At 38.8% G+C, this 20935-nt stretch overlaps 1 protein-coding gene across 3 annotated transcripts in view; it reads right to left on the bottom strand.

Moving 5' to 3' along the window:
- Positions 1-6517: 6517 nt before the first annotated feature.
- The window catches only part of LOC140228613 (5-phosphohydroxy-L-lysine phospho-lyase-like), a 42837-nt gene continuing 28419 nt past the window's right edge, over positions 6518-20935 (bottom strand). For all 3 annotated transcript variants that reach the window (XM_072308855.1, XM_072308854.1, XM_072308856.1), the window contains 5 exons: positions 18361-18461; positions 16417-16541; positions 14535-14689; positions 13601-13690; positions 6518-12562 (listed from right to left, as the gene is read on the bottom strand). In XM_072308855.1, coding sequence (XP_072164956.1) covers positions 12049-12562; positions 13601-13690; positions 14535-14689; positions 16417-16541; positions 18361-18461 — 985 coding nt within the window. In that variant the 3' untranslated portion in view covers positions 6518-12048. The remainder of the gene's footprint in view (positions 12563-13600; positions 13691-14534; positions 14690-16416; positions 16542-18360; positions 18462-20935) is intronic.

The following is a 20935-nucleotide window of genomic DNA, read 5'->3' as shown; positions in this document are numbered from 1 at the left end:
ATAAACACTTGTCTGGTGATGCAAGCCGGTGGCACTATTTCTGCACCGCTTCTTGTGTAGGAACATAAGGAAGTAGTTATGGGACTGGGATTAGAGCGACAGGAGATTGGCATGCCATGCCGTGTGCTCAGAGATTGTAGATAAACAAGTGGATTGCCCTTTTAGAATACTATGAGGGAATCCTGTGGGAAGTATGCTGTATGGCTACACTTCATGATGCTGCTGAGACTTGCATAAAGTTAAGACTTTCTTCTCGGTAAAGCGCACTAAAAGATCAGCTACAATGCCCGTGCTGTGGATGTCAATATAATCTCGTTGACTGATTGTTGGTCAAGACTTGTAGCAAACACAGAGTCTGGATGATTAAGTTGGCAAGAAGAAAGGGAAACATTCCACTTCTTGATACCCTACAGGATTCAAAACACTGATATTTACCAAAGAATACTTGACAATATCTCTTCAGATGAACTTTTTAACCTGTACATTCGAGAAACTGAGCATCTCTATCTTTAAAACGGTACTCGAGGATTACGACCAAAGCGTAGTTTTCATGCCAAGTAGCTGTGTATCATAATTCATGATTAGAAATAGAGAAGGATTTTAGCATTTGAACACCATGTGTTTGGTCAGTTTGACATATTATGTGAGCATAAGGTTGTCTTGGTCTTTTTTTAAATAATTTTTTTGCTCCCTCTCATATCCTGTACCAATTACCCCAATGGATGGTAATACCAGAGAAGCATGAGTCAAATTGTATTTCAAATTGCCAGGAGAGAATAGCCCTGTGAGATGAAATCTTTGATAGATAGCGCATCCACACACAGGAGTTCTTGGTGTGTGCATCGCGATGCAACAGTTTTTCAGAAAATGTGAAATTTGGGTGTGTGTGAATGGGACTAATGTATTTTCCTTGATCTCTGAGGGTAGCATCCTGACACCTTCAGCCAAATCTCACACATAATCCCTCATGTAGACATTAACACATAATTGCCCACGTAATGAAGATGCTGTGATATGCATGTTTCTCTGGGGGTTACCATTCAAGCTGCTACTAGCAGTTAGTTCAACAGCAAATGAATCACAAAGGCTTCTGCATCACAGAAGAGAGAAATTAAAAGTGGAAGATACTTTTGTTTTTGTTTAACACAAGTCGCAGGACATAAAATGATATTCCGTCATTTGCCAGGAGTCATTTATCGGGGGGAGTGGGGGAAAAGTCGGGGAAGAGTATCTTTCATGTTGCGAGAAGCAAGCAATGTTGAAGACCATTTGTATTGCAGAAGGTAGCATTTGTAGCCCTGGACATGGGTAACTTGTGAAAGGGAAGTGATGTGTGTGCGAGAATACATCAATATTCTAACTGGCCTTGTAATAATTGCTTTTCCTGTCTTTGTTACCAAAGCAACCCTGTAAAAACACACACAAACACACACAAATCAAACCAAAAACAATGTCGAGTATGATGAATGCCAAAGGGATATACCATTAATTTGTAAAGTTTTGATACATGTTATCAAGTGATGCATATTTTTACTCATTTCTGTGCATCGTTAATGCATGGTTGATACTCTTTATGAAGTCATAATAGAGTTGCTGTCCATTGCCTGGCTTCAAGGCATTTTCCTTATCCCTTCAGGGGCCATTGTGACATAGTATATCAATGTGGAGGTGTTAACAGAAAAAAGAAAAATCATGTATTCATGTGCCTGCATTTTTGTTGGACTTGAAAGCATTAGTAAATTACCCGCAGAAAGAAAAGAAAAAGAGAGGGAGAAACAACAATCCAGCAACTGATTATAATGTTTGAAGAATTTGTTGAGCTAACTGTGGGTTAGGAGATGGACAAAAAGATTGGGAAGAAGCAGTAAATCATTCTGTCAAGGCCTTTGGTATGTAGGCATTTACTTCACATGTGTCAGACATTTGCATCGCCACCACACCCAACAAAAAGAAACCCCCCCCCCCCCCCCAAAAAAAAAAAAAAAAAAAAAAAAAACAAGTGATGAAAGATTTGATTGAGGCATAGCTTTCACCGAAATGATCAGAGACTAGATTGATTATTAACGTTCCCCCTTTGCCATTTCTTGGCAGTGCTGGCGGTGTCTGTACCTAGAGTAATCATGTCGGCATGTAAAATATTTTGGAATCATGCACGCTATTTTTGCCCATGAGATAAAAGGTGTTGGTTTGACCGTTGTGTCTTTAGCTAGTTTCCATGATAACATATCTGTGTGTGTGTTGTATCAATTGTGCCAAAACCTTCTACGCAGTATTTATTATTTGCTTCTTGGCAGTTACCTCGATATTAGCAGCTGTTCAATAGAATGCTTTAAAAATCTTTGACTTTGCTTGTTTGCTAATGCACCGTTTTGTAAGGATCATCTGTTTCATGAAAACGTTGCTATGCATGGCTTATTGTGCAAGTACCCATATCATACTTGACTGTTTTGACAAGCTTTATTAGAGGAAATGCAGAGAAACAAACATTATGTGAGAATGTCTTACGTAACTCTTATTTTGATTTCATGTAAAAAAAAAGAAGAGTGATTTTAGTGATTTGTAAAATACAATATTTACAGTGATTTCAACTAGAAAAACTATGTATGGCTCTTTGAGCTTTTTTAGTCATTTGATTCATTGATCAAGATAGACAAAGCAGAATGATGTATTAGCTATCATTTAAATGACATTATCTCTCAATTCAGAATGCAATTGTCCAAATGTGTGTTTTGTTTTGTTTTGTTTTGTTTTATTTTTTTGATAATCAGCCATATTTCTTTTTCAGACAAACAACCAGTTGTATGATCAGTGCATGTGTAGCAGGATTTCAGTGAATGAGGAATACGGATGGTGCATAAAGTGGAAAGAGTCATTTGTCACTACTGTGAGTTTTGTCAGAATCCGGCAGAACTTTCAATCTGGTGTAAGACAGACTCCCAAGGGGGACACGTCTGTAAATGATACAGATTCATATTTAGACAATTCATATCGACGACTCTTCTCATTTATGAGGATTGTACCATTCAGTGGGAGAAATGGCTATTTCAGTGGCAGCTGGGTAATGACCAATCAGTGGCAATAGATATGACCTTATAAAAGAATTTTGAACGATTAGGCATGAATATTTCACTTGTTAACTCTGGTAACTGCTATCGTTACGGTTATAACCTGTACTGACTGCAAACCCCTTCTCGAAATGGGAGTCTTGGGAGATGCGATTTGTTGTTGTAGTTCATGACAACACATGCACAGATTCCATGAGTTGGAATGATGATTATGGCAGACCAAATTTACACTTCTTGAGTGTGGATAAAAGAAGAGTACCAAAGAATTATCGATACAATTTTTGTACGATGTGTGATTGTGGGCGTTAAGATAGCATATTGTGTTTGCCATGCTACAGGAACAGAGCCAACCAAATTCCACACCTCCAGCAGTAATAATATATACTCTGTACAAGATGTTGAGGACATACTTTGAAGACACATACAGACTGTACTTACCTGTGAACAATGTAAAGCCTGACTTGTATAGATTCAGTGTGCACTGTAATTGTGTTCGTAGGCATGCAAAGTGTAAGAAAATTCAGTGTTTTTGAGAGGACAACTATGTATCCGGTACTGATGTGAGTGTGTGACTTTCATGAAGATTGCCGTTGAAGATGTTGACCCCGAGTCCGAATGGGCAGTTTTGCAGTTTGATTTGCTCTAAGAGTTGATCTATAGTTAAAGGAAACCTAAACCCAAAGTGAAATGTGGATTGAGTGAAAGCAGTAACATTAGTAGACACAGCAGTGAAAGTTTGAGAAAAATCAGACCATCGATGCAAAAGCTATGAATTTGTGAAGTTTTGGTGTTGGAACTGCTGGATGGGGAGACTACTTGAGTTTATGGCATCATGTGTGGACAACGTTATAAAGATTTCACTTTTCTAGCATAATATAAAAGAGCACTTGACTAACCGCTTTCAAAAAGCAAGAGGACTAATTACTACCCTTAACATATGTCAGTATCAAGTTGATGGGATGTGTAATTTTCATTACAATTTTTTTTTTTTTTTTTTTTTTTTTTTTTGATGGAATTCCCTTCATATTTTCTTGATATTGTTGTTTACGCATGACATCATTAACTGTAGTAGTCTCTTCATCCAGGCCTCCTTTATATGAAAGATCCGGTAGTGTGGAGAGAGAAGGGTGGTCTGACTGAATTGCACTTTATTCGCTACCCACCGGGTTACAGTCAAAAACCTTGACTAGTGCTGTGCAGTCCTGCTACCGCTTGAATAGAATTCCCTGTCGGCAAATATGTGCATACGTTCATAAAGTAACATTCGATTCTAGTCGAGATTCTTCAGCTGTGTGTGTACTTACACGGAGATCAGTGCAAGCTGTACACAATTCCTTTAATACTGGGATTCTCAAATAAACCTGAGTCGGCCTTCATGGTATCCCCACACTACCAGGCCTTTATGTAACCCCTTTTTGAAAGGCAAAACCATCAATACACTTCTTTTTGAAAGGCAAAACCATCAATTTGTTGGTACTATTCTATTTATTTATCATATGCTTTGATAGAAATATAATCGGCAAGACGTGTAGGCTATAGTAGAAAAATATCTAGTGCTCTTTGTGTATCATATGTATTCTTCAGTTTAGTAGAGATATAAGTCAGATTTCATGCCGTAGCAGTAGAATATAAGTGAGCTCCCTGGCAATAGTGCCTTTCTTGCTGTTGCGATCCATTGTGGAGAAATAAAAATGCTGCCGAACTGTTTCTGTGAAACAAATGTATGAAAATGCTTGTGTGAAGCTGTGAGCAGCAGGTGAACTGTTCGTTTGATATTACATGCCATGAACTAAGAGCATGGCACAGGGCGGCACAACTCACGAGTTTGCGCAGTGCAGGGCACACCCTATTAAAATTTTTAGTTTTTGCCTCTGGCGAAGATTCTGCTAGGATCGAAAGTTCAGGCCCCTTTTGACTCTATTAGATTTTCATAACATACCTCATTTTAGAAAGCACATACATTGTAATAACACAGACTTATTGCCCAGTATTAAAAACTAAACCTTTGCTGGTTATATAGTGTTGCACCAGAATACTGGCTGGCAAGGACACATAGCTAATAACTGACAGAGTGTGCCTGCGTATCCAACTTTTAGATAGATATCAAAAATGTCCAAAGCAAGATGCCTCTCCTGCTTGGAAAGGTGTAAGAATTTCAATGGAGCATACACACGTGCACTCTTTCTGTGACTTTGGGTGAGAACAGACCTTTGTCAGTCCATTATTCGTCTTTTACTACCTTCGACTTTGTTCGATTTTTAGCAGGAGATGCGAGACATTTAAGCTCACATCTTCCTTAGAATTTAGCACTTTGAGTATTATAATCAAAATGTTTGTGAAGATGTGATGACAATACATCACAGACACCCACAAAAAAATAAATCAAACAGTGCACTAAACTATATGGAGTGACAATGTTTTCATTAAGTGTTGTGGTCTGAGTTTATCCACTTGGGTAGATGTTTCTTTGGAAAATGTTTATGTTTTGTCAGATAGTATATCATTTCATAATCAATCAATATCTGTACTTGCTTTTTTTTTCTAAGCTTGCATCTCTAAAATCACGTATCACAACTATGCATCCTCTGAAACTCCAGGATGGCGTTTCATTGAAAAAGAGCGCAGCAAACCCTTTATTTTGTCACACAATAACCAACATACATTTCATTTGTGCAAGTCAGGGAGGATGTGGGATAGAAATCATTAATAATAATAATAATAATAATACATTACATTTGTAAACAGCATCACAAACAGCATCAAAAACGACATCACTCTCTCACACAACTTTCCGAGTTTCAAAGAAGCTGAAAAAGACACACAAAACTGCTGCTGGTGGTAATGTTTCTACCCACTTTGTACTGTGCTTTATTGGAAGGTCTATATCGCATGGTGTGGTGAAAACTGGACTGACATCAGTTTAAGTGAATCTTCACAAGCTGCAAGGACACTCGTCTGCTTACGTGATACTACAACGGCAAAGCCACAACCATAAAAGGTGCATGTGGGCATTAATATATATTAACAAACACAGCTTTACAGGACGTGCAACACAACCAAAAAAAAAAAAGCATAAAACTTGTAATTTCTTACTCTACACATAGTTTAACAAATCAATTAGATAAGTTACAATTATCTTAGAATCCGTGTCACCAGACATTGCACTTTCTTTAGCTTGAAATCAGAGCTCGGGCCAAGCACACTTTCAATCCATTATCTTAAATGAACCCGAGATGCAAATCGTCCCTACAACAACTGCAGTTAACTGATCATTGCACAACGATGAAAACATCGGCAACACCTTTTCCGGCCATTTAATACACTTCTCTGTATTCTGTATGGGTGCAACAGACGCCACTACTGCAGTCTGTAAGTGTATCCTGTAAGTGTATCTTGTTCTTATAGTATGGGAGACAAATCTTATTTATATGTGTGTGTGTGTGTGTGTGTGTGTGTGTGTGTGTGTGTGTGCGTGTGTTTGCATGTGTGTATATTGTTAGGTTTGGGTTTTTTGAGGGGGGTATAGGGACAGCATTTTAAAATATCAATATTTTGTCTTTTTTCTTCAATTTCAAATAAAAATGCTTTGAAGACCCATTATCAAGTTCATAAAATTTTAACACATGAAAAATATTTATAGCTTCTTCTCACTCAATGAAACCAAATGGACTACAGTTTACCATACATCTAGTAATGAATGATAAAAGCAGAAAATAATTATCAAATAGTTTTTTTTTTTTTTTTTTTTTTTTTTTTTTTTTTTTTTAAAGTAAGAATGTGAGTCTTATACCTACGAGGCCATGCTAGCTAGCTTAGCTTGTATTTAAGAGTTTGCGGAGAAGTATGGGGCATGATAGCATTTTGTGTGTGTGTATGTGTGTCTACCCTAAAATAACAGCTGCATATAAACCATGATTAAAATAACTGGCTAGCTAAGCACACAAACAATTTTACTTCTGATACAGCTCTCTCGCTTTTTTTTTTTTTAGAGTTGATACAACCCTGTATTCACGGAAATCAATTCCTCAAGTTTTTTCCCCCAAATGTTGCATAGTGATTGCCTGTCAAAATTCATAAAAAAACATTGTACACCATCTTTAAAAAAAAAAAAAAAAAAAAAAAAACTTTTCATAAATACAGTTTTGTTTTAAAGCAATCTCGTGGTCGATTAGGACACACTAGCCACAGAAAACAATATTCTTCTTGACTGCAAAAAGACATCATACAATTTTCCTGTTGAACCAAGAGCAATAAAACCTTACATACACACTTCACATTGCAATTCTTTGAAACCAGAACTCTCTTTGATTACGGAGCTGTCTACTTGGTAGACATCAGCATTGCTAGTATTCTCCTCATCTCTCAAATGATAAATTCAGAGTCATTCTGACTAGCAAAACAAATTTGCTATTTCTTCTTTTTGTTCTTTTGTTCATTCATTTCCTTCAGCATAACATCAGAATGACAAAAAGAAAAGAATAATGAAAGGATTCAAATTCAAATCTCCTTCTTCGTAGAAGACGATAATGATGGAGTAAATTAGACCGGTTTGACTCTCTTTCACCACAGAGTGTATCTAGCATGTCTCAGGGCTGCTAACTCTCGCTCAATGAGAGCGAGGCTTACTCATTTTGTTCCTTTCTCACTCTAAAACTTTATTTCATTTGCATACACTTCTATTGATCTCACTCATTTTGACTCCTAAATTACAGCATCGGCCTATGGGAGTCTCACTCTCAACTAGTTTCCAATGTTGGCAGCCCTGATGTCTCCATCAAAACAATAGAGACGCACAGCAAACTTGACAACACTGCCATGTTTGTTTGCTTGTTCTTTTTTTAACAAACCTTTATATCACATATCTTTACATAATCCATTAAAGTTGGTATGCTAGTCCGTGAAACAAGCAACAATACCATTCCCATGGCAATAACACTGTAACTCCACAGGAGTCATTATGGAATCTGTCCCTGTCTAGTCTTCAACACCATTGGAATGAAACATTATCATACAAGTATACAATACACTGAAGGTAAATTTGTACCAAGACTGATAATGCCCATCATGCAAAGCACAGGGGTACCGAAGGACAATTAGATACATTTTCATCAGCATGGAATTGGAGGCCACACTTTGCTATATCCACTGCACGCACGCACGCGTGATTCCAAGTCACAGTCCACTTGTGATTCTGAAAAGGGGCATCTTTGTGGCAAATGGAGCATGACCACAGTGCGTCACAGAAAGTCACCCATCCGTCACACAATCAAAGTGACGCCTACAGCTGTATGCCAGATAAGACTCTCCACTCACTGACATTTCGTGATATAACATCGATTTCATCGCCCCAACAATTTTCACATTTTTCCAAATTACCATTTTATCAGACTTTTGTACGTTCTTGCTGGCACTGACAGGACATGGACAGCTATGCCAAATAAGACTCCACCTACCGACATTTCGTGATATAACATCGATTTTATCGCCTCAATGATTCTCACATTTTTTCAAAATTACCATTCTCACAGACTTTTGTATGTCCTTGCCTGCACTGACGGAACAGACACAATGAAATGTATCTGCTCAGTTTGCCCTGATAAACAGCTCATTTGTTCTTTTGTCTACTGGAATCAGAGTGTTAAATTGCATTGCGGCTGGTACTGCGTGATCATGACCTCATTAACCTTTTGTGTGCTTTTGAGTGCAGATTGGCACAGAAAACCCCATAGCAATGTACACGCTGTCCAAAGTCCCCGACACAGAAAGGGTTAACCTTTTTGCTAGCTGTTTTTCTCTCTTACATTGACACTTATCCTCTCACAGCATGTTCTTCCATTGACGCACTGAAAAGCTGACTTTGCTGAAAACATAGATTGTATTTACCATTAACTATCTCTCCATCTGCCTTTATAAGGATAACAGTATACATGTACTATTTTTTTTTTTTTGCATGACTAACCCTATTGCCTTCTCTTAACAATTTTATTTGTAAAGGGGTTACAATAAAAACTACAGAAAACTACAAAAATAACACACAAAACTTTGCCATATTCAACAAAACATACACAGTAAATATATCTGTCATAATATATCTACATGTGTGTGGATAATGAAAGCATACAATGTACTAGGAATTGTGTACCAGGTAATGTAAACAAAACTGACAATTAGATTAAAGAAAACTGAACACATCGAGTGTTGATTTTAATAGGCTATGATCAAGTCCCAGAAAGACATTTCTGTGTTTGATGTTTCATCCCACTTTGCCAATGTTTGTTTGTTTGTTGTTGTTTTTTCCACAGCTAATATTGCATGAGGCATAATATTTACTTCCCTATTATTGAGCCTGATTTTTGCATACATGTTTACTTCGGGTTGATGAATTATCACAGAACTCTTCATTGCTAGAGTCATAATAAATCCTTAAACTGGCAACACGTTTTTGAACATTTAAAAAAAGATGTTATTTCAAATTGGCATATTTTTTTTTTTCTCAATCTGATTTATGTGTGTGTGTGTGTGTGTGTGTGTGTGTGTGCAGAATCAATGAATTTAGCCAGTTCTATCTAATCCGTCTCCAATGCAAGATATGCAGTAAAATGCAAGAGTTGCCAATTTAATGATTACACGAGGATCATTTCTACAGTAAGCTCCACCCAAAGATCTGATGGGTGAAATGTCAATGAGTATCTAGCATCAGCATACTCTGCATCAACTTTGAAAATATTTTCAGGTCATCCTTTCATCTCACAAGAAATATGAAACTACAAATACTACAAACAAATGTACACGGTTTGGTATACCAGTGCTAATATGCTACACTGTTTCTTTTGATATACTGCATACGACAATGACACCTGTCCATATCCTACTGGCACACTGACCTCAGATTTTTCTTGGCAACACAGTACTCCTCAGTTCTGAGTAGCAGCTGCCTTATTTCCAATTCACACACACCGTATTACACTTTGCTTTGGTTTTATACGTAGTACACTACATGCTGACAAACGGAGTGATGAAATGTAACATAACTAATTTTCTTCACTCTTGCTGTATAAACTATGAAAATATTCACACTCGATAGGAAGAGATGGCAGTTGATATCATACATGTAAGTAAGGCCTGTGGATTGTGTTGGGTGTATCGACTCTCATATATAGAGCATTTAAGAGTACACATGTCTGCCTTTGGTAGTATGTGAGAGAAAATTGAACGTAATGCAAATAAATATCCTGTTTTAACATATTGCATATGATGGAGTGAGACATGTCTAGTAAGGTGCAGGTGCTCTTACATAGAGAATTAAAAAAAAAACAATCATTGCAGATATGTTTCATCTGTAACTGCAAAACTTCTAATGCAGTAAACAATTGTCAGTAATGAAATACTTAAATATGAGAACGACCCAGGTCCAAATTTAATCATCATCTTTGGCAACTCCTTGCAAAGTAATACTATCATTAATAGATAACTACTCAAATAACTGGTTTACATTTCACTTTGTATACATAACATTCTCATAACTGAAAAAGTAAAATCATTAGGATGCAAATTTGTTTGTTACTTTATTTTCTGAAAATTTTCTCAAATGGACTTGAGTTTTTCTTACATTCAGGCATTCAATTGTATTCACACATCTAACATATAAAAAAAAAGAAAAAAAAAGAGCATAATGACAAGATTGATTATGTATTTAAACAGGTGCAAAGACCAACATACCAACAAAGTGTTCACAGAACAGATAATATCAATTGCTGATATTGAGTGCATTAAAAGTCATACACGTATGCACAAAAAAGTATGATCGTCATACATAAATGTACAAAAAATAATGAGTATGATCATCACACACCACACTGGTTGTCCTGACAACTAGCTCCAACAACAAATCAAAATATCCCATTGTTTCTCAAAAATACAATGTCTATCCAACCTCCATGCACGTCAATACACATTTTAAAATGATTATAAAAATACATGTATGATTCATATAAAGCTGTACGACATAGCGTCTATGCCTAAACGCATGTGTAATTAAACACTGCATCTGTATGTTTCTCACAATCAAATGATGGTATCACCCACATGCTGATATTCTGGATATGCTCTGCCTGACAACTGTACAAACTCAACAATGTCCATCTTCTTTTATGAGGTACAAATAGGTTTATATTTAAGCGTATGTCCATACTTTCTTGCAATCGACACTGGCTAATTTTGCCCTTGAGCAACAAAGTACGAGACTACCAGACATGGAAAAGGTACCAATTAGGAAGCATTTAATGGTCATCATGGAGTATAAAGATTAAGACCTTCACTACAGCCTACTGCTCTTCCTATGGTGCTAATGATATGTTATGAATGGAGATTTACAGTAAAACATATTTTGACAGCAAACTGTAAGTGGATGGATTATATGTTCATAAAACTCTCACACATGAAGTATAACATGATGACATAGTCATGAAGTTTATCTAAATCACAGAATGCTGCCTCATCACGGACCAAACTAATGTACCTTCACTGAAAGGGGACTCAATTCCTCTCTTCATGTACCTTCTACACACATCATGCTCCACATCTTATTTCCTCCCGCTTGAGAGATCCCTAACACGTTTATCTTGGTAAGCTTCCTTCAACACCAAACTCTTCTGCACTCATCCATTTAGACCAAGCGCATATAACGGAGGGTAGTGATATTGGAAGTGGCGTATGTCAATGCAAGAGTGTTGCACTTGCCAAGGTCATTCCTGGGATGAGACCCGGCTCACGCCAGGGCTCACGCCAGAAAACAGGGATTCTCCTATTCCTCGTGACAAACATCATTCATCAAAAGCCCGTGACTACTGGGCACTCACTCTGCTAAGCTTTAGCAAGAGTCTTAGCAGATAAACATTGTTCAGGAACTGTGTGTCTTTCCGGCTGATGTTTTATTTTTCTTCCCCTAATGACATCGACCTGCGAAAGGCAGAGGCTGATGCTGTTAATCCATCATATCCGCTGGGTCAATCATCTCTTCTTCTTGTTCTTCCTGTATCGTCATTTTCATCTTCTTGGCCTTGTGAACTAACGCGTCATCTTCCGGCTCCTCTTCGCTCAGAATGACGGGCGTCCTGCCAGTCTCCGGCGACCCAGCACTCCCTTCACTGACGTCCCCGCTGGACCCCCAACCCGACGACGCGTGCGGCGAGGACGGCAGGCTCGTGGCCTTTCTCTTGGAGCTCGAGCTTGTGGGGGAGACCTCTTTGGTGACAGCCTCGGCATCCTCCCCAGCAGCATCATCCAGCCCCAACATCCTGGCCTGCCACAAGGGGGTGTTGAGGTGGTGGTCGTTCGGGAGGGCCAACGGTCCGCGCTTCTTGAGCTCGGCGAAGATGATGGCCAGGCTGTTGATGAGCTCCGCGACGTCATCCTCGTTGAAGACCATCGGGGGTTTGAACTTGAGGATGTTCTCGAATGGACCTTCTGAGCTGAAGAGGATATTCATGTCCCGTAATCTGTGATAGAAAAGAAGGTGATGGCTCTCTGGTCAATGAAAAGGCCACTTATATCTTTTATGTAACTGTATTTTCACTCAAATATTTATCAAGAAAGAAGTCTCTTTACTCCGATAAACAGCATTTCATTTTGCCTGAAAAACTATTAAAAAAAAAAAAAACAGAAAGAGCTCGCAAGACTTACAGGTCAAATTCATGTGCTGTGAACTAAGAACCAAACAGCATTAACTCTGCGCAAAGTTTACAATAAGTTTCCCCTGCATTGCTAAATCAAAACTCTGCACTTTTACAGTGTGTAAAGATTTGACCATCTGACCTGATATTGGAGACTGTGCTATAACGATTTATCCAAACTTCATGAGACTGGTTCAGCTTCACACGATTGAACACACAAAAGCAAACACATACACGTATGCAAGAGAGAGGGGAATACTGTTACAAACATCCAGAGTCCTCAAAGATCACAACAGATCTTGAACTGGAGGCCTGCAAGGTCTAAACATGCCAATGGCATTCTTCAGTCATGCAAATGTGTGAAATGGGGCTCTCGACTGAGCAATGTTGTGTGTAAGCATACCGTCCCCTCTAGCAAGAGGCAAAACACCAGCTGTCCCTCGGATAGGACATAAAATGGAGGTCCCGTGTGTGAGAGAGTCACAACTCATGCACGTAAAAGATCCCGCTTCATTCATTCATCACAAAGAGCAGGGTGTTTAACCCGGTAAAGTGGTCCCGCCTCACATCCAACTGGACCCCATGGAAGACCAGCTTAGCATAGCTGAACGTGGGCTATCCAGCTATCTTCTAAGATGGAAATGAACAAACAAACAAACAAACAAACAAACAAACAAACAAATGCTTGAAGATCATTATAACAAATCATCTCTTTTTTTTTCCTTCTTCTATTTTACTTTTTAGCCTCTAGTGTTTATACAGCCCTGGTCTATACGCAGACACCTTCCACATCACACTAGATTCTGATTGGCTGACATGAAAACATAAAACTCTGGAAAGAGTTCCCAGTCTGAAGAACCATACCTCGTGATTGTGTACGTTGCCTCTGCTGTGGCTGGCATCTTGGTGTTACGGTTCTGGACCAGCTCAATTCCAATGAACAGACCCCATCCCCTTTTGATATGAGGAAAAGAGAGAGAGAGAGAGAGAGAGAGAGAGAGGGAGGGAGAGAGAGGGAGAGAGAGAGAAAGACAAGACTTCATCACAGAATGTGTACACCAAGGTACAAATAGCCATAGATAATTGTAGATTCGACAGATTAAATTTGCTTGATAAGTATGATGAGAATTGTTTTGCAAAGAAAGTGAAGTGATAAAGCTTTTCCTTCTTTTTTTCCCCGTTTCTCTCCACGAATAAGATTATTGCACGACAAAAGAGTGAAGTCTTAATTTGATTTGCTGATAAAGAAAGTTCTCCTACATATCACTTGCTGCTGATATCAAAGGAACTTTGCAAAATTTAATGATGTAATCACAATCTTTGCCACAACTGGTTAAAAATTCACACCAAAATAATACTTGACTGACCTCTTTTTGTCGCTGGAACAAGTTTGACTGATTTCAAGATCACTCACAAAATCACTCTTGAACGCTGCTTGCCTCCTGAAATTTTGACTATTGACTGACCTTCATCATGGTGTAGTCTTACCAACATTTTCACTATGAAATGTCATATGCTTTACTAGTTAAAGGAACTACTATATACTAGGTGAATGACAGATAGATACCGCAAAGAAAACACCATTACATGATTGAATTAAGCCAGTATCAAAAAAGAGTGGTTCTGTTGGGGGGGGGGGGGGGGGGGGGGAGGGGGGGATTAGGCATGAGTAGTACACTCAACTCTGCTGAAGGTTGAATTCATAAGCAATCTTGAACCAAGCCCCAGCAGTCAACAGCCGGGCTGCATACAGAAAGGCAGCTAACAATGGAAACAAACACACGAAATGCACACTAACCTGACATCGCCGATGAGGTCAAACTTCTCCCCAAGCTCACGCAACCTCTTGACGAGGAGGTCGCCGATCCTTGTGGCGTGTTCCTGGAGTTTCTCGTCACGGATCACATCCAGGATGGCCAGACCAATGGCACATGACACCGGGTTGCCTCCATACTGTGAAGACATTATCACAACAGAAAACTTTGACTCCAGTACTCAAGTATGCTGGACTGACTATGACACTTCACAATACAGTAAAAGACGTTATTTTTGCGAACAGGACATTTTTATGAATGAGGAGGTCAGGTCAGGTTTTTTTTTTAATTATTATTATTATCATGATCATTTTTTTATATCATTATTGTTATTATTATCATTTTTGTATATATACTTTGTGGTTGACTCTCACTTTCATTTTGTTGCCTCCTAATGGTACACCTTTAATGGGCCCCCCCCCCCCCCATGCCATTGCTATTTCACTCTTTTCCTTTCTTTATCCCTCTGTTGTTCCTTATCTTGTTTGATGTTGCCTCCCTATTCACCTTATCCTTGAAAGGTTGCCCCCCCCCCCCCCCCCCATGGTCCTCATGATCATCACTGACCCTCCTCTGCCTTTTGTCTATCCACCCTCCTGCTCTAATCCTCCTCCCTGTACCTGTTGGGCTTCTTGCCCATGACCTCCTACCCTCCCCTTTTGTTTTCTTTGTTCTGTGTCCCTAGCCCGTCCCTGACTGTTCTTGTTGTGTGAAGTCCTTATATGTGATTGCTTTCCCCGGCTTGTTTTTCATTTTGCCTCTGATGAAGAATCTGCTAGGATCGAAAGCTCAGGCCCCTTTTGACTCCAGTGAGGAGGTCACAGGCATTTTTGTGAGATGCTGTTTCTCGCGATTTGACACTGAGGCTATAGTAAGTGCACTAAGGCATGTCCGTTCACTTTGTAAATCTAATGTGATCAACATCAGGAGGTGATATTTTCGCATGTTGTTAAAAACTAAACCCTCGCGTAAATAACAGCTTTTACAGTATATTAACAAACTACAACAGAAAAAGTTTAAACGATATATATGACTTTCTACCATTACAACTCGAGATAGTTGGCAGACATACATTTTTGTTTGTGTGTAAGTGTCTTGAGATTGATAGACCCTGAACTTTGCCAGTGGTATGAAATTTGTTTTATTCAATTCTGAAGACCTCTGTAAAACAGAAACACCTTTTGGTACAATGGTGAAATGGGTTTGTCTCAGAGGCCCATTTTCAACACACTCTTCACTTTCAACTCTAAAAACTTTTGAAAGTAAGGATGTGACTACTACTTTGAAAGTTGGTATTTGTCATGGACAGAATGTGTTTAATAGAGTGCACTCAGTTTCAGCTTAATCTGATAATCCCTTCACTATTGTTGCTATGGAGTTTGGCATCCTGTGTTTTGTCCCTTTCATTGCACAGAGCACAGCTTGGTAAGATTAAGCGCTTGAATAGACCTGGTACTTTAGAGCCTCTGTTCTCGGTACACACTTTTCCAGAGTGAATGCTTTATTTAGATAGGTTAGAAAAGTCCATTTCAACTGAGTTATATATGCTTAGGGCTTAAAGTCTGCTCTTTTAAAAACTGGTCTTAACCAAAAATTCTTGACTGGCGACTATTTATTGGTTTTGTGATATTTGAGATACTTGAGATATGTGCCCAAATTGGTGAAGAAAGCACAGTATGGGTAAAGCATCTGCCAGCAGATGTGGTCATAATGCATTTTCTCTTTTAATACATACCCCCCCCCCCCAAAAAAAAAAAAATGCCTCTGATGACACTTTGTGCTGGAGGCAAACATAATCGAATACACACAGTTTGGGAAGCTACTGAAGACATTTTGCATGTTCCTTCACGAACAGGCAAAACTCACTGTGTTGAAATATTGGTGATTTCCTCTCCCAAGGCTGTCTGCTATCTCCCGGGTAGTGACCACTGCTGCGATGGGATGACCGTTACCCATCGGCTTTCCCATGGTGACAATGTCTGGGACAATATCTGAAATCAACAAGAGGATCTGTGCTAGTAAAGCATATATAGATCACAGAGATAGGTTCTCCTGTTTGTCACACATGAATCACAGCTGACGACCCTTTGCCGCATTAAATTTTCGCAAATTGCAACTGGCATTCCATGCATAGATATAATGTAAACAAGAACTTTTACATGAAATTTAATTACTGTTTACGCTGAAATTAAAAACACACGAAAATATTGACTCTGATCCTGATATGAATGTGATGTATGTGTATACACATTTCTACGTTCAGTACAGGACTCCATGATCGTGAATATAACCACTCGCGAAATCGTCAGGAAGTCTTGATTCCCAAAAATTTAGACTTGCGAAATATATGGTGTATACAGTACGTAAATCTTGGCTCTCACGAAATCTGCGAAATTAAGATGCATGCGAACATTCCTTGTTTTACAGTCATCACTTGGGAATGTTGCACCTCATTGTGACATGACAATATCTATTCATCTCAATGACAATCCACTCCAGTAGACACCTGTTACTTTATCTCAATGTTTATAACTCTTACTCACAGACCAGCTTCCTGGTAGTGAGAGTTAATCTTCGGGGTCACTTTCCTGCTACCACTTTCTTCATACCTAACGTCCGGACAGACTGTGTGTGCCTAACCCCTACCACATGCATTGCAACCCATACGGTAAGAAAGACATGCAGAAATGCCAACTTCTTGACATAAAAACAAATCTTGAAATCTTGACACCACCACAAGCCCTTTGTCCCTGGGCCAGTGAAATGTCAGAAAAAACAACAACAATGTTTCCCTGGTAAGAACGGGCAAGTAAAATGTTACCACTTCATCAGCATACAACACGTAGATGAGAACATTGCAAAGCATCCACATATTTCCTGCCCATTCAGGCTTGTTGTTCAACATTTTTGTAGGGGTTGTAGGAATTTAGTACTACATCTTTCTATATGATGACACATTTTTCTGCAGTTTTCTGTATTTGATAATGGCTTTTTTTTTTTTAATTTGAAAGACAAAAAGTCATACTTTCAAGAGGCAATATCTTATCATTGTAATTCATTCTGTTCATCATATCAAATACCTCAAAATCGTACTGGTTGGTATCTCTGGAAATGCAGAATGAAAAGTTCGCAGAATTTTATGAGACGGTACGTGATACGGATGAGCAGAGACATGAATGCCTCATGTCTCTACGGTGGATTCCAAATAAAAGCTATCTACAGCTGTACATGACTCATAAATATCTCTGCCTACTTGTTTTAGTCACTGTTACAAGGTCTCTTTAATAGATTTTGGTGATGCAACAACATCCTGTGCAATCATTCAACCATTCAGTCTAAGTCCCCAATCAATTTCTTTTGAGAAAAAAAACACACACAAACGGATCCAACTGCAAAGACATGAGGGTGTAGATAGGGGGTGGGGCAAGGAAGCACCCCAAATCTGTGACTAAATCTAAGTGGAAAAATGAGCATTTATAATGGGATTTTATCACGATTCAAATCCGAGCCCTCCAGATTGCTAGCCCAGTGCTCTACCGACTGAGCTATAGAAAGCCCTAGTTCAGTGTTCGTCCTAGAAACCCTTAATTCTCAGTGCTCAACTGGTCAGAAGCTATAGCAGTGTGTTAGTGTGTGACACACACGCACACACTTAAACCTGGCATAAACCCGAAGGATAATCAGTCCGGAGGTGTCAGGTTCGAATCCCGATGGAATCCTTATTTTCTTTGCTCATATTTCCACTAATAAATTACATTCATTTCTGGTCAGTTTCCATCTGTTTTGCGTTTGTTAAATTTAGAGTCTCACCTTCTCCTTGGGTCTGGAATGCCCAGAAGTGTGACCCGACTCGCCCAAAGCCAACCTGTACCTCATCACAGATCACCAAGCCACCTGCTTCTCTCACGTGCCTGCAAGTTAATTCCAAAGAGACGTGAATAGACATGGGTCATTAGTCCCGACTGTATTATACACTGAATCCAAACATCAGGGCCTCATTCTATCAAAAAAATATAAAATCGATTATAAGTTTCCTTACCACACAGGCTGCCATGGACTTATGATAGAAATCAACTATATAATCAATTATAACTCTTCATAAAACAGGGCCCAGATATCTGATCCATCTCTCCTCTGTATGGAATGCTTGACAATGGAAGACTGATCCTCAAAAGTGAATAAAATTCTGTATCATAGTTCAAGTGTAAGACAGTAGAAGTATTTTCCTTGCATTTCAGCTTTACTGATTTTGAGTCTGTCAATACAGTATACACATGACACACAGGTCTGAGTGCTTCAGTAGGAATTGTGTCAAAGTAACTATGGAATGCTTACACCACACGGTGAAGTCTAGTGGGTTAAGGCTGAATTCCGCAGTTACTGCGTGCACACTTTTCCTACTGACGCACAAAAAGATATGTGCATCATTTGTTTTATAGAATGGGGGCTCCAGCTTTATTTTTACTGCAAATGTTTTCTCTCATAAACCCCCTAACCTGCCCATTTAACTCTTTACGTGCCACGTTTGCACACGCGACTCAGTCGGCGGCGTGCCAAGTTTGCATATTTTGCTCAACTGCACAAACTCACCCAAACTGATCGATATATCGGCAAATGCCACAGCACAATGACAAACTTTCCACTCGCAAATCCATTCCTCACACATGTAGCTAGCATTGCCTTGGGATTAAACAGCAGTATTCCATAGGTTTTGTTTTGTTTTTGTGTACAGCACTGTATATTCTTATTTTCGGTCGGGTTGTGTGGCAATAGTCTTGGAACTCCCACACCTGGATAATGACATAGCTAACTTATTGCCATTTGCACGAAAATCAATCATAGCTTCGTCATAAGATCTACAACACTGCAAAGATTGGAACGTTATCTTCAATTTTGCTCAATGCACGTTCGCTATCAAAATTTATAAAGTTACATGGCTTTGAAAAACAGGATGTTTTCCAAAAGCGCTCGTGCGTTGCGGTCTCAGAATAATGTGGCACAAAAGGGGGTTTACACTGCATGGCACCCATAAAGTCAAAGTAAGGAAGCATTAATGCTGTGACCTTTAGATTCACTCTAATCGCTGGCACAGACAATGGCTCCAGGGTTTAATAGTTCAATGGGTTGCACAAAAAGTGGGTCACAATGTTCACTCCACACACCCAGGTTTCACAGGTGTTATGTTTTTTTGTTTTGTTTTCTTGCTTGTGCAATAATGACGAAGGCTTGTGTGTGCAGACCCAATTAAAGCAGGTTCATAATGGCTGCCTCTTGAGAAATGGGCTGTGAGATCAATTTCACCTGCAAATACCTGTCAGTAATTTCGAATGTGAAGCCCGGCATGCTACATGTGAACACACTTGCTCAAGTGAGTAAACCAACAGTTGTGTAATTATTTGATTAACAGGCAATGGTGTTTGTGACCTGGCTGTTGTGTAGAATCTAAATACATTAAATAATGACATACTTTATATGGAGTTCATTCAATTCAACAACGTTTGATGTGTCTGCTCAGAATGAGCTCCAAACAGTTTTAGGGATGGTCAAGTTCCGGTTGACGTGGGGATTCAGGTTTAAACTTTTTGCAAGATAATTAGACACCACTTATATGAATGTTAAAGAGCACACAATTCAAAGAAGAATTCTGAGTCTCTTTGACAAAAAAATGGTTTTGAATCAGCTGAGATATCTAAAAACAAAGTAAAACAAAGTGCACTAACAAAAGATGGGACCCACCTTTCATTATGACCTCTTTGTTTTTTGATATCTCGGCCATTTCAAACACAATTTTTATCAAATAAACTTTCAATTCCTCTTAGAATTGTATGCTCTTTGATATTTCACTAAAAGTTTCTGATAATTTCACAAAAACTATGGAAACCTGATGTCCCATCTTAACCAAATTATACCACCCCTTTAAATGTACTGGCATACTCACAAAATTAGTCAAATTATGCATATAACAGAACAGAGTACAATGTATTTCCTCATATAGACACAGAAATTTGAGTACTAGCCAAAAAGCCTTGGGAGACATTGAAATCTTCACTCCAATGTGATCGGCATACATGTGTGTGTGTGTATGTGACTGACACTACCGATGTCAAAAACACATATTCTGACAAAAATTTACTACTGTAAAACCAGAAATGTTCTTGTGCATTTTGATTTTGTGAAGATTTGCAAAATCAAAATGTACACAAAAGTTCTTCTACACTACATGTATATGCATTGAATGCCAGCTGCAAATTTGCAAAAAATGTCCTGCAGCGGAAATATGATGACATAAATGGTATCCCGGGGTACCAAATAAAAATCAGTCATTTTGTTGAATTATTATTATTTCTTTAAAAAGGTTGTACCCTGGGTGCCAAAAAGAGGAAAT

This window comes from Diadema setosum, chromosome 5 (genome assembly GCF_964275005.1).
Source record: "Diadema setosum chromosome 5, eeDiaSeto1, whole genome shotgun sequence".
Classification (NCBI taxonomy): Eukaryota; Metazoa; Echinodermata; class Echinoidea; order Diadematoida; family Diadematidae; genus Diadema; species Diadema setosum.
Note: the sequence above shows the minus strand (reverse complement) of the source record. Positions and strands in the feature narration are given on the sequence as shown.